The 14,986-nt window shown below is 46.5% G+C and overlaps 1 protein-coding gene across 4 annotated transcripts in view; it reads right to left on the bottom strand.

Moving 5' to 3' along the window:
- Nucleotides 1-610: 610 nt before the first annotated feature.
- The window catches only part of ets1 (v-ets avian erythroblastosis virus E26 oncogene homolog 1), a 30,936-nt gene continuing 16,560 nt past the window's right edge, over nucleotides 611-14,986 (bottom strand). For 3 of the 4 annotated variants that reach the window (XM_029001557.1, XM_029001558.1, XM_029001560.1), the window contains 7 exons: nucleotides 9,277-9,396; nucleotides 8,273-8,473; nucleotides 8,112-8,189; nucleotides 7,772-8,011; nucleotides 6,394-6,654; nucleotides 3,776-3,894; nucleotides 611-3,449 (listed from right to left, as the gene is read on the bottom strand). In XM_029001557.1, the coding sequence (XP_028857390.1) occupies nucleotides 3,234-3,449; nucleotides 3,776-3,894; nucleotides 6,394-6,654; nucleotides 7,772-8,011; nucleotides 8,112-8,189; nucleotides 8,273-8,473; nucleotides 9,277-9,396 (1,235 nt within the window). In that variant the 3' untranslated portion in view covers nucleotides 611-3,233. Of the gene's footprint in view, nucleotides 3,450-3,775; nucleotides 3,895-6,393; nucleotides 6,655-7,771; nucleotides 8,012-8,111; nucleotides 8,190-8,272; nucleotides 8,474-9,276; nucleotides 9,397-14,740; nucleotides 14,779-14,986 lie in introns of those variants that run through there. The other variant, XM_029001559.1, reaches the window with a different exon arrangement.

Raw genomic sequence — 14,986 nt, 5'->3', positions numbered from 1 at the left:
AATATTAAATCTTTAACCTGCCTGTGTGTGTATGTGTCTTTTTTTTTTTTTTTGAGTGTAGTGATGGAGAAGTCTGCCTATCTCAAGATTCATTTGTCATCAGTCTGTCAGCCAGTTTTAACACAGACGGGAAAAAACAAGGAAAAAGTGGGTGTCTGTGAGATGGGGCAGTGTTCATGTTTTTATTGCTTGGGCTACACATGAAGTAAAAGTGTATCCGTAATGTGTATCCGTAATGTTACGGAGTCACATAACGCTATGACACTGATGCTTGCCTCATTAGCACACTTCTCTGGCTTCCTCTGTATTTTGAGAGGCAGGCATGGTGAGAGGGGCATGGCGAGATCAAATGAAAGGAGATGGGCGCTCTGCACCAGCACTCTATTTAACAGCATTTTAATACATGGCTGCAGACAAGCACGTGCAGTGCATATCACATGACCCGAGTAGGAGACCTTTGCAGCTCTGCACTGTACCAGTGCTCCCTCTAAACTCTTCTATAAATGCAGTTTTATAAAAAGCAGTGTTTGTGTCAGCATTTTTCATTTATATGTATATCTGTTTGTTTGATTGAACATGACGCATTACAATGAAACACATGGGTCAGAAATATTTTTTTCCACATATATTTTATAACATAACAATTTGAAGTACAATAGGAAATAGAAGCTACATTTTATAAAACTTTCCAGCAGAACATAATGATGGCCCAGCATCAGCCGTTTTTTTTTTTTCTCTTTACAACCGTATATAAGCAGACAGGTTTTCAAATTTAATATCAACTTTTTTCTTTATTTCTTCGTATATAAAAAACGCTACATTTTGTCCTGCGCTACCTTTATTTCCCATGAAAGCACCAGCTGTCTGCATCTCATATTTCAACATTTTATAAAATATAAATTATTGAAAAATATTCAAATGTTTGTGAACTAAATACATTAAAATTCTCATTTTAACAAAAATACAGAAACACTATAAAATATACAAAAACTGAAAAAATCATTCTCAACAGCAACGAAAAGACAGGATATCTGTGATATACTTCTACCAAGAAGTACTTCTGTATGCAAGGTTTTGTCCAAAAGTTCATAGATATTTTCAACATTTCTGACATTATACATGTATACAGTGACACTGTGAAATTAAATTTATAGAGTTTAAAGAAATTAATGAAATAAAGCAAGAGGATTAATGGGAACAATGAATCTTCATAATTTAAGGTCTTTTCCCTGGAATAAAAATGCAAAGATGAAATAAAACCTGAATCTCTTACAATTGGTGAATGGAAACAATGGCGACACATGAAAAATTAGGTTCAACAAAAGCAGGCACTGCGCTTGGTCTCAGCTCAGTGTTAAAGACTGTCTGGGGTATTTTATTTTGATTTAATATCACACATTCCCTGGTCCCTGTCCTCCCAAACCTAGAGGATGAGCCTGAAGCCCTGTGTTCTAAGACCTCACATGGGTTTGGTTATTATTTCTCCTTTGCTTCTTGTTTATTTGTTTTTTAGCTGGGTCTGTTAATAAAGACTTATGACATATGATCTGTACAAACATTTCTCAAACTGTCCTTATCGGGACGGGCAACATTTGGCTTCTGTAAACAATAACATTTGGGGGGGGTTGGTGGATGAAATTTCTTGACTTTGGCGAGTCCCATAACTTCAGTGTACAGTACTGTTCCCACTAGCGCCCGTGGGGAAACGACGGCATGGCTCCAACCAGCTAAGAGTATCGTGGTTCACAATGTTCTTGTGCCGCCTTCAGCACATTAGGTAAGCAATTAAGACATGGTAATCATATAATGCCAGCAAAATGCTCCAAAGGTCTGGAGCACTTTGCCAAGAAAGAAGCTGTCAGTGGTCCGTCGATAGAAAAGCACTAGAGCTCATCTCTTAATGGTACGTCTCTCTCCAAAACCACTTACAGCCTGCATTTCGCCATTTCCCAGAGCCTCCACGCATCAGACCTCCCAACACACAGCGCAGCCGGAGTCTTCCAGCTGGCCGGCGCTTCCAACCTTCTCCCCAACCATGTCAGCGGTGGATCGGTGGCCTGAGCGCGGTCACCTCCGCACCTCCCGAGAGGTCACAAAATATCACAGTGCATTCAACCTGCATCGTCCACGCCTCAAGCACAGTCCACTTCAACTGCAGCGAGTGGCTCTCAAGTCTTATCGGGCAACCTCTTCACATGCCTCAAATGCTATCGAAACCACGTCTGTCAAAAGAGAACAACTATGAACGCTGATGGCTGCAAAAATGCTATTCTGAGGCCCCAAAAAAAAAAAAAAAAAAGAGTTTCCTATATGTAAGAGAAATGAATAATGAAACACGTTAGTGGCAGTTGGTGCGCGCCTGCGCCCTGTCTGGATGAGTTATAGCGCCTGGCGTGGTTGAAAAGAAAACGGCCACTTTCGGTTGTGTCAATGAGCCATTCTCGGTTTGAGTGTGTTCTGCACATGAAAGCTTGGGTGTCGTTACCATTTCTGTTTTTTTTTTTTTTTTTTTTCTTTTTTTTTTTTTATTCAGTTAATGCCCCTCCCGCCCTCCCCTGGACTCTGCCACGCCCCGCCCCGCCCCGCCCACCCATCACCTTCATTTATATGTAAAGCCACGTGACAAGACACAACTGAACATCTTAAGACAGGTAATGTCCACGATTAATACTGGCACAGACATTTCTTTCTGAAGTAACAAACGAACAAAATAGAAAATACATTTATTTTGGTCCTGGTTTATAAAACTCCACCTACACTTTCCTTGTTCTGGAAGGCAGAGACAGTGTGTGTGTGTGTGTGTGTGTGTGTGTGTGAGTGAATAAAATATGCAGACATTTCTTATAAGAACAAACGAACAAAAAATCTCTCTCTCGAATCTCAAATTTGGCAACGTATGAAAAAACGATATAAAAACAAAGTGATGCGTCCGTGCAGTGTCCAGCGAGAACGGATCCATCCCACTTCCCCGGGGCCGTCCCGTCGCCCCCCTAACCGGGCTGACCGGGCAGAGCCAGCCGCTCGTCTTGCACTGATACAGGCCAGTTTCCATTTACCACAGAGCCGCAGCATTGGGACGTGACAGAATGTGAACTTTGGTAAATGTTGTGATGCCGCCCCTTCGAAAGAGCGGCACTGAAAAGGAAGTCGGACCGCGGCGTGTTTGCTGAAGCCAAACCCAGCGTCCACTTTACCAGGGTTAGCGAGGGACGCCCTTTCCGGGCCGCAGCTTGTCAATTGTCGTTGTCCGGCTTAACGTCCAATATCGCGTGGAGCTCCTCGGGAGTGTAGCCAAGCAGGCTTTTCAAGTCACAAACGAAGCGGTAGACGTAGCGCTTCCCCGACGTCTTGTGGATGATGTTCTTGTCGTAGTAGTAGCGTAGGCCTCGGCTCAGCTTCTCATAGTTCATCTTGGGCTTGTTCTTCCGTTTGCCCCACCGACGTGCAACCTGGGAGAGTCACAGAACCAAAACGTCATTGTCCATATGGAGCTTTTAGGCCGTTTTGGCTGTATGTCTCAACTCTGTTCAAAAAGGCTGCAAATAGACTTTAGATTGCAGTATCTGGGGAAAACAGGAAGTAACCACCCACAATCCGCTCATCTCAGACGTACTGTGAAAGTTTCACATTAGCAAACACGCGACCAGTTACATGTTCCCAGATAAGAAATGACAGGTTAACAGTTTGGCCGAGTAACGTCTCTGGCAGCAGATGCTCTCAGGTCTAACTGTGAAAGTGGCCAGGAGGAGCGATGTGGCAGGCCGTGACCTCTCACCTCATCGGGGTCGGAGAGCTTGAACTCCCAGCCGTCTCCTGTCCAGCTGATGAAGGACTGGCAGGACTTGTCGGTCAGCAGCTCCAGGAGGAACTGCCAAAGCTGGATGGGTCCACTGCCTGAAACGGACCCAGAGGCACAGAAGGTCAGGGGCTTTCCACAAAAGAGCAGTCCGGCTCCTCGCTTCTCGCTCCGAAGGCCGTTAATATTTCCCATTCATCATTCACAGTTTTATTCATATATGGGGGCATTGTGGAGCCGTCTGGGAGAACAAGGGCCGCTGTCTCTTTTTTTAGAGTGGAACGGCGCACTATCTGTGTGTTTTGCAGGCACCGCGCGCGAATTCCACTGAACTGAGATCAGCTTCGGGTAGGGGGGACGGGGGCTGATCCCCAGGGCAAAAGATGTGGGGAGTGTTTGTGGCGGGTGTGTGTGAGAGTGTGAGCTGAGACTCACGCTCTGCACGCTAGTGGCCAACGCAGCTCCGACCACCACAATCACTGGCATCTGTCTTAAATGGAATACAGCGCCTGAACATGCCATATATCTATAGGATTAAGCAATGAACCACTATCTACAGTGTTAAAAAATCTAATATACATGTTCATAAAGTGTACAATGTTGTGTAATACTGGAACCCATCGTTCACAGGACTCCATATTTATTTATATTGATGGATATGTTGAGCAATTCACTACTGAGCCCTGTAAGTGAGGTGCATGCAAGATACCAAGCGCATTTACAATCCTTCTATGCACAAAATTGAACCTATTTAGGTTTTGTTTTCTACTTTTTTTCTAAAACGTCGACGTTTTTTTGGTTCTTTTTTCCACCGAAGGTACCTGCTAGAGTGGAGCATTACCCACAGCGTGAAAAGGGTGTATCTGAACGAGGCCATTCTGCAGGCCCTGGCTGAAAGATGCCATCAGCTTTCAGAGTGCTGTAACCCGACTGAGGACATCAACAAGACTCTCGATCCATCTCTCTCTCTCTCTTCTGTTTTTTTTTTTTTTTTTTACTCTTAACACCAAGGCAGGGCCAGAAAGATGCTCAGTGTTCCAGCTCTTAGTTATAACCATCTTTGACTACCACAGTCTTGTTGGTGCTAAAAGCTTTGAAGTGCATTCCAAAAAGTCAGCCGCTGTAGCGAAGAGCCCGTATTACGGCCGTGGAGAGAGTGAGAGAGGACAAAAAAAAAACTTGTTTACAATCATCTTTACCATAACTTCCCAAACCCCAAAGTTTCACTTAATGCCAAAGGTGACTGACAGCATGGCATGTGGGTTGCACATCGTGTGCACCAAAAGTCGTCAGCGTGCAAGAAGTTAGGGCTTCCGTGATGCCGCTTGTCATTTGAAGGAAAACATCAGAAGCAGACAGCAGAGCCTTGTTTATCTCACACCTTTTATCGACGAACCTCATCTGAGCTGAGCACAACTGACTTTTTAACTTTTTTTTACATTTCAGCAATAACCTCTCCCTCATGAGCAGAAAATATACCGCATACTCCACTCCCCACCCGTGCTCCTATACAGACGAGAGCAGTAGCCATCCCAACACTCACCGTCACAGAACTAACACGCCCCGAGAGCGAGGAGAGCACTTCGTGCACCTCATGATGCTTTTAACTGTTCCCTCAGATGCCCTGCCACAGACAAACTCTACATTACGCATCGTGTGTAATTTTATTTCCTCCTCCTCTGGTTTTTTTTTTGGCCTTTTTTTTAGCTCATAGCACACCAAAAGGGATTTTTAAAACACTGGTCCAGCCTATTTCTGATGTATTTACAAAAAAAAAAAAAGCTTCTGCAATAATACAGAGATAGGACCTGTGAACGTCCTGCCCTATGGAGGGCCTAGATCAGAGCCTACAGCTTCTAGTTGTAGAATACATTATTATACAAAAGGTAATGCTAGGAGGAGTTTTTTTACACTTTCGTAAATGTCAAACTTCTGAAAGTTCAAAAATAGCAGGCCGAATACTGTACTCTCTTTCCTGCACCTTTTTTTTTTTTTTCTTGAAAGCACAAGGCAGGCTGGGAGCTGAGCGCATGGTGAACATGTAGAGAGCACTCATTTGAGATGGCCAGATAAAGCCTGTCTGAAGGTAAACGAAGGCGCTGATGCCTTTTTATGCTACGCTAAGGCTGCCAAGAGCTCCTGTAAAAAAAAAAAAAAAAAATGTCGAGATGCAGGGCACAGATTAAAGAAAGCACGTTCCCAAGAGTAGAACATTGCACCACACAAAGCAACTTCAGTTCCATTTGCACCATTTGAGGCCTCATTTGCTTCCAGAAAGCAAAAAAAAAAAAACCTGCTGCACTGCACACCAACGCATTTAAAAACTGGTGCACAGGTCTTGGCCTTCGTTCCATAAGCATCTGTATCTCATTCTTATCACACAAAACACAAAAAAGTTTAAAAGCAATTCCAACATCAGTGTCAGAACATTTTTTAAACAAAGGTTAATGCCTCTTACTCAATCCAATGATCCAATGCATGTGAAATTTGGCTATGGCTGGATTGGGAAGAAGCGTTCCAAAAATCGAAAGAAATGACGCGTTTTCGCAGCGCGAGTCAGAAAGACTGTGGCGTGGTGACGAAAGTGGGCGGCTCACCCGTGTACCCCGCGAGCGCGGCGGCAGGGATGACAGGCTTGTCCTTGCTGAGGTCCGAGCGCTCGCGCACGTAGTCCTTGAATGTGCCTTTGGGCTTGTGGCCGTGCAGGGCGGTGGGGTAGTCCTCCGAGTCGAAGCTGTCATAGGAAGGGACCCGCTGGAGGCTGTTGAACGACGACTGGCTGCTCCAGGAGTGCGTGAGCCGGTCGCCGCTTTCAAAGCTCTCGATGCTCTCAAACGAGTCCTGGCCCCCGAGCTTTCCTGCACGTAAAAACAAAGTGTCATCCGCCGGTCCGATGGTGACATCCATTCGCCGCATGGACGTTCCATCCTCCCGGGGCAACACAGAGTTATGATCTGTGAGATACGGGGCCTGTTTAGTCGCTCATGAGAACTTTGACCCGTTTGCCGGCTCTAACACTTTCACACAAAGCACTTGCTTTCCTTTCCACGCCAACTATTATCGCAACAAATTGCTTCACTATTTTTGGCTGAGAATGGGATAAAAAAAAAAAAGGCTCCGTTTCAATTGAAAGCCACTTAAGAACAAAAAGCTAATGTGTTGCTGTGCCGCACAATTTACGCCACATGTGGCTTCGCCGGTGCCACAAAAAGTTTCCCACGAAAAAAACAAAATGCGCTGCCAAATGTGGGGTGCATCTTGTGAGCAAAGGACCCAGCTCTGGCTATGAGTGGACACACACCTTTTGCTAAACCGGAAAAATTTGGAGCCCAAGCTCTCAGAGAGGTAGAAAGATGCACACGCGGTGAAGATAACTTATGGTGAAGAAAATAAAACCGCTTTTACTGAGAACTAGGCGGCGGTATGAGAAAAAAACGGTCTTAACAGATTTACATAAACGAAAGGACTTGCAGAATCTTGTGGCTTTGTACACTTCTCACTTTGATGTAAATACTTTTTTTTTTCTCCTCCCCCTCCGTCTCTTCTTCACCACAGTAGTGAGCGCTTGAGGCAGGTCTTGCACAAACCACAAACCCGGCAGCCTCTTTCCTACCACCACCAGTGCAAAGTGAGATAGCTGAAGAGAACACTGCTACAACACACCACATACCACCCATTATTGAGTGTGTGTGTGTGTGTGTGTGTGTGTGTGTGTGTGTGCAGCGAAAGAAAAAGCTATGTCAGGACATTCTGCCTCGCATCAGTCAGAACGTTTGATAGAGCACAGCAACTGCAGGACTTTACTGATAATGAGAGCCAACAGCATGGAGAAGAACGAAAACGAATCAATATGCATGTTCAACTTCTGGGACCTTTCGGGCTTAATGGCAGATATAACTATTTTAAAAGGTGCATAGCTATTTATAGATTGAAATTAACATCTTATTGTCGATTATGGAAAGCATTGGCTCCCACCTCGGCTCATGCGGCCCACACACATGTTGTCCGGGGAGATGACCTCCTGCTTGATAGGGAAGTAGTCGCCCGGGTTCAGGGGCGTGTCGCGCAGGATAACGTTGGGGTACTCGCTCTCATATTTGAGCGTCATCAGGTCCTCTGAGCTGATTGGGTGCAGGGTCTGGTAGGACTCGGTGATGAAGCCGGGCTCGGAGTACTCCGAGGGGGGTACGCACTGGGCGTGCTCGCTGCTGTAGCCTGTGGCCAGAGGAGAGGGGGGGGGGGTTAAAAAAAAAAAAAAAAATTAACCCTCTGCATGAAATGTGCATACGCTAACTCACGTGTGAGTGATACTTACTGAAAAAGTAGTCTGTGTTGTGGCGCGATTCCTGGTAATTAGAGGTCAATCCGTTGAGAGGGAAATATTTGGTGTCTTCTACGACAAAAAAGGCCACATCAGTAAGCAGGTTTGTCTTGTGATATGAAGCTTTTGGTGTGTATTATATTATGACATCATACCTTTCTGCAGCATATCTAAATGCTCCCAGAGAATGTCCCCGACGAAGTCCGGCGCGAGGTCCAGGAAGCGGTCTTTCCCGAGGCCACACAGGTTGGCGCCGTTCATGCAGAACTTTTGGAAGTCGACGTTCTTCAGGCTGAACTCGTTCACCGTCCATGTCAGCCATTCTCTCACATGGCTTTCTGTCCACTGTCTGGGGTCTGAGCAGAAACATGGACCATGCTCAACCAATGCCGTTTGGTGACGATGTTCAGTGCATAAGGCATTTATAATATCCTGATGTAGATTAGACTGTGGGGACACATTGGACACATTTCTGCATGCCACAGTATAATCTAAATTCTCTCAGTGAATTCTTATCTGTACTGTTTCATGCATGATTGGACTATTTTTATTCATATTATTCATTCTGCCAGTTACTTGCTCTTTATCTGCTGCGTGTCTTCTTCACCAACCTTGCTAATGACCCAAACGTCTCACTGTTGAATGTCTCTTTTAACAGAGCAGCGATCAGAATGCATGTAAGGAGCAGCCTTTTGAACCGACAGCGGATGGTCTGGAGTCGGTGGTAACACTTTGCTTACTTCGCACAGCCCTCTCTCTCTCTAGCTATTTCCAGACGAACCTGGGTCAGGCCAGTGCAGACGGAGCCCTCCCAAAACGCACTGACCGAAGCATTCTGCAGCCTGCCTCAATTTGGGAAACATAATTCATAACCGCTGCTTAGGCTTGTCGTGTGGCTTTTTTTTTTTTTTTCACCCATAAAAACCTACACGTTTTTTAAATAGCATTCTATGATCTAATAAAAAAAGAAAAGTAAACTGCAGTTGGCCCGCATTGTTGGTAGTGCATGTATCTTCGGGCCTTTATCGGGCAAATAAACTGGTTCCAGAGAATGTGGTCTCGGCTTTATTAATGCCTGAGAATGTGCTGTCACAGAGAGTATAAGTGTATACTTGAGAAGGACGTGCCTCTTGTACGGTTACGGACCAAGGTACTCTACCTTTGGGGATTCCTAGCCGCTGCTGCTCCTTGGTGAAGCCGCTGAAGGTGGCCTTGAGGGCCTGCGACATCATCTCTTTACTCCCTGGCGTGAGCAGTGGAACGTCCCCGCACTCCAGGTCTGCCGGGACAAGTGTGGAACGTTAACTCTGGGTCAGCGGAGCCATCCGAACACATGAAAAGCCCAACGATAACGATAAAGCCCAACGATGTCCCCTGCATTTAACCCATCACTCTTAGTGAGCAGTGTGTGGAGACGTTGCCCTGCTCAAGGGGACCAAAGTGGAATCTACGGTTACAAGTCCGCTTCCTTACCCGCTCGGCCACCGCTGGCCCTTTGCATACAGGGTGGTAGTAGCCTAATTGTCTAGTAGCCTAGTAGTAAGTAGCCTAGTGGGTAATACACTCGCCTATGAACCAGAAGACCCAAGTTTAAATCCCACTTACTACCATTGTGTCCTTGAGCAAGACACTTAACCCTGAGTGTCTCCAGGGGGGGACTGTCTCTGTAACTACTGATTGTAAGTCGCTCTGGATAAGGGCGTCTGGTAAATGCTGTAAATGTAAATGAAACTGACACTTATGCAAATAGGTGCAAACTGTTGCAAAATAGGTGCGATTCCGCCTAAACAATTCTCGCTCACTCCCATGGACACCCTTTGCACCTTTTGACCCAACTTCACCCTTCCCGCTTGCCCAAAAGGTGGTTAGCTGAGTCATTGTAAAAGACACCGACAGACCCCCATAACTTCTTAACAAGCTTCAGACTGCATTAGCCCCACCAGACAGAGGCTTTACTGTCGCCTGGCCACGACAGTGATCAGGCAGTCGGGGGTCAGAGGTCAGGGCCACAGGGTGATGATGTCACACAGAGGCCAGCCCAAGCAGTTAGGTCCGGAGGGGTTGTGAACACATGGGTCAGTGTTCTCCTCCATGCAGCCACTGGGCACTCAGCAGGACACAGAGCCTCCTTTGATGGTGTTAAGCAGTACCCAATGACTTGCACTGATCCAATTAGGACTGGCAGAGATAGAAGGGACCCAGCGAGCCCAGACCACTACCCCCGGCGGCCCTGTGATCGCCACATGGCAGCTCCCCCCCTAGTGAGAACGCAACAAGGGGACAAAGAGACGTCCCTGGCTCTGTAGCTCTTCAGGGCGAATTAGACAGATGACTCACAAAGTAGATGATGGTTCCTACAGCATAGTGGCAAGCCACACACTGGCTACATGCTGGAACTCACATTTCTTTTCCTTTGCAGCTCCTTGATACAACGGACCGTCTGGAATGTACAGCAGCTGTCCGTGCTTCCCTGCTGTCTAACTCCCTCGCTCTTCGCATCGCTTCTCGGAGTGACCCGGCTCCGACAGAGCTACATTAAGCAGAACTATCCCAAATGGATGGAAACAATAATGCGCCTTGGTTTGATTCGATTAGCCCGGGACGCCTCGCTCACTACATTTGGAGCTCTTAATTGCACATTAGAGGATGCATTTTATCGGCGTTGCGTCAGGCATTTTCTGTGGCACAAAAGTGGACCATTTTCACATCGGCCCCAAATAAATGTGTGCACATCCGTCTGCCGCCCACGAAAAGGCATGCAAATCTGCTCGGATGACAGCAAACAGCTGAGGTTTCACAGGAGGGGGGAGCAAGACGAATGTTATTGTGTTAGGAAGACTGATCGCTGTTCATTAGAGGAATCATGAAAGTTTTAGAGTTTAAAAAAAAATAATAAAAATGCTTTGCACACTGATGAAGTAAAAAAAACTTTCAAAAGAGTTTCAAAAAGGTCATCAAAGGTTGCAAAGACTGCTTTAATGGCATATCTTAATTCCTGTCCACTCTGCCTCTGTCTTCAAAAAATTGTTAATGGCACCTTTGTGCCACATCTTAGGACCCCTCACCAGTGTGCCAGATCCTAAGTAGTAGTATCGTACCAGCAGCTTAAAATGATCATATTTTGAGAAAAATAATTGTTCACATGCATTTTCTATTCTGACAATGCTCGGAAAATCTACACATATCATTATAGACTGTGCATTACAGTGTATATAGGGCGTTATAGGGCATTGGTGGCCTAGCGGTTAAGGAAGCGGCCCCGTAATCAGAAGGTTGCCGAATCCCGATCTTCCAAGGTGCCACTGAGCAAAGCACCGTACCCACACACACTGCTCCTCGGGTGCCTGTCATGGCTGCACACTGCTCACCAAATTCAAATTTATTTGTCACATACACAGTCATTCATGGTATGAAATGCAGTGAAATGCCATCACCAAGGGTGATGGTTAAAAGCAGAGGACACATTTCATTGTGTCACTGTGTGCTGTGCTGTGTATGACTTCACACAATCACTTTACTTTCACTATAATGCAACTTTTACCTACTCTTACCAACGTTTTTAAAAACCACCTTTGGGCAGAACCTAAAAACTGGGGTGCCCTGAAGGTACTTGAAAGATCTATACCTTGAAATGATCGTACATTATGGGATTTTTGGAAATATTGATCGTACAGAGAGTAAATTTATGGTACAAATACGACAATTACCGTCTGTCTGGCAACACTGCCCCTTATTTACATTTTCAGTCATTTCAAACTACTATCTACCATTTTTTATTTTATGAGTGCTGTACATTACTGTTTAATTTCTCTTCTATGTTTGTTTTTCAATGAGCAAAACTCCACCTGACACGTACACGGCTCATAATGTTCCTTGGACATGGCAAACACCCGTATTTATTATTAATGTCTTTAGATCATTAAGATTCCTGGTGAAGGTGTGTACAGAAAAACCCACAGAGAAACACACGGTTGATGCTCTTTAAACTTCATCCCATTAACCCAGGAGACAGACGCAGATCAAAGGTCTCGCGAGAGCGATGGGGAGAGCCAAGCAGAGACGCCAAGCATCTCTTGTCATCCGTCCCGCTGCCTGGCGACAGATTCTGTCACATTTCTGCAGCGGAATATGGAACCTCGATCTCGCCGAGCTCAGTTAAAGGTAAGCAGGGCCCTCAGCACTTAAGATGTGTGGGGGGCGAATGGTCATTTGGAGATGACTCTTTCACGCCAAGAGATCAGAAGCCTGCAGCATGCTGAGAAGAATCAGGCCTGCAGGAGGTAGACTGAGTGGAGTGGGGGCCGACATGTGAACCAAATTAGCCGCCTCCGTGGCCCTCGGGTCTGGAAAATGATGGGGGTGGGGCCTTCTTTTTTTTTTTTTTTTTTTCTGTGGGGTGAGGCAGCAGGGTGTGACATGCTTGGGTGGTGGTGGTGGTGGTGATGGTAAATCACTCATCTGAAATGCGGCGCCATCATAAGGTTGCAGAGATGAATGGAAGCGCCTAATCAAAATGACATCAGAGCGGACCGTGTGCCAATGAGACGCCTCCTTCTCCCCCTCTCCCCTTCTGACTGCGTTCATTCATAAACCATCAGCCCCGCATTACATGACGCAACGGGAGGCACGGAGGAAGCAACTTCCAGCCCAGAGGGAGATACAGACGCTGTGTTCACATGCTATTAATAGCCCACAGATCAAGGAGTGTGTGTGTGTGTTCATTAATGCCCATCCCACACAGTGCGTGAGAAGAACAGAGTGGGAGGGAGTTTAAAAGCCAAGCTGGCCTCTGCAGGTCATTCGCTGGCCTGGCAGAGCCTTCTGTGCTTCGTTTGTTTGTGTCCATATGTCATATTAGCATATGTCTCAAAGAATTCACTTTTTTTGTCTCCATGGTTTCACTCCGTATAAGCGGAGGTGTGTGGGTGCATATGAAAATCCGGCCACTTCCTGTGACCTTGCCCTTCTTCAGCATCCAGTCGAGGAGCACTGGTCACTCAGGTTGCTGGCTCTGGTCAGACTCTTCGCAGACCCGGAGGCTCTCCTCACCCGCAGGGGTTCGGGACCTGGGGTCTCTGCACCCGGCCCGTCCAAAGGTGACGGCGCTTTCACAAGCTGCCTTTGATAGGAGCCCTTATCTCCACTTCTCCGAGTCGGACGGCAGGGTCATAAACGCCGCAGACATGAAGAAGGCCCATTGAACACAGCAGGCGCACCGAGAGCTGAGGAGGGGGCGGGGGCGCGTCGGGGAGGGGGTCGTCCCCGGCCCTAAGAGGACTGGTTGTTCTGCCGTTATTTGGATTTCCATCTGAATGGAGAAAGAACGGGGACGGGAATAGAAACGGGCCACTCGCAAGTTCCCGGTGTCAGTGCCAAGGCCGCCAGTCTCCCTCGGGTCAGGGGCCGGGCCATCCCACCCTGGAACACTGCAGCTATTCTTAGGCCACAACCGCTGTCCGCCCCGCAGCCCCCGACACCCGTGAGTCCCGTGAAAGGATCCAAAAACGTGAACAGCGAGCACTGGAGCCCTCTGTCACCCGACTAGATCGTTCCATCCCCTTGTTTTCACCCTCGTTTCACGCTCCTTGCATCTGTCGACCCCACATAAAGCAGGCCACGCCGCCCCTGGCATCACTTCCTGTCCCCTGTCCAGCGAAACATCCCCGCGTCTTCTGCTTGGCTCGGCGGTAAACAGCGCAGAGATCCCAGGGACCCGTCCTATGAGACTGTTTAGGCTTTAAAGCAAACAAACGCAACGCAAGTGACAAACAATTTACTCCGTCTCCTGCATTCTTCGCGCACGCCTCAGCCCGGCTGCCTTTTCCGTTGCGAAACGCGGACTCGGAGAGCCCGGCGGGGTTAAAGGTCAACGGAACCGGCCGAAACCGAACGTAGCCGCGCGGTTCCCGTGCTTTTTCGACAGCAGGGAATGGCCGACAGATGCGTACAGATGCAGATGCAATTAATGAATTCCCCCCAGACCGCATTGTTTTCAAGTGACATGCCATACATTCCATGTCTGCCTTTTTTTTTAAACGCTCTCTGATGCGAGCGCCTCATTCAGCAGTTCTTCTTTGAAAACAAGCCTGGGTTCAAGTGGTTCTGAAATCACAAAGCGAATAAGGGGCAATTCTGATCTAAGGCAGAATGGTCTTATTTGGCCTCTCCGCTTATTTATTGGCCAATTTATATTGCTGCCTTATATTGCATTAATTAAAGCACACCTATAAGAAGAGTAGGATGGGCTGTGCAAATGTCTTAGTCACCAATACAAACCAGTTAAAAAAGCTATTTAATTACCATAACATAAAAAAAAATCCCTGCGTCAAACATTGTTCAAATATTGATTTACCTTAACTGTTTATTGCAGAAGTTATTGCAATGTTGTTGCTTGTTTGTGATCATTCACTACTTTACAGAGTTGGAAGAGACCAACCCCCAGCTCTTCCAGCTCATCTCTAGATCTCAACATGAACATTATCGCCACTTTCCCTTTCATAAAGTTCCTTACTTCTGGGAGGATGGAACATTTGCCTGAAAATGTTTGCATTTGGTATTGGTTATTAGTAATAGTTTTGAGATCAGCGATCATAAAAAAACAACTATAACTAATAATTACTCACTCAGCATTGGACTAATCGCTGGTTTAATGATGCATATTAACGTCACATGGCGACTAATGGTCTGTGCTGATTTGGAGTCCTCTTCTAAAAAAAAAAAGCCGCACTAATGATGTTTTCTATAAGGAGCCGATGGGCGTCTGGATCCCAGCAGCACTAATAGCCGAACGATTGCCATGAAAGGCCGCTGCTCGTTATCGTGGTCACTTGGGTCTCCAACAGATGCCGTCAATTGTTCGGCAGAAAAGC

Source organism: Denticeps clupeoides, chromosome 13, assembly GCF_900700375.1.
Source record: "Denticeps clupeoides chromosome 13, fDenClu1.1, whole genome shotgun sequence".
NCBI classification, from domain to species: domain Eukaryota; kingdom Metazoa; phylum Chordata; class Actinopteri; order Clupeiformes; family Denticipitidae; genus Denticeps; species Denticeps clupeoides.
The sequence above is the reverse complement of the archived record's forward strand: the minus strand, read 5'-3'. Positions and strand labels throughout refer to the sequence as shown.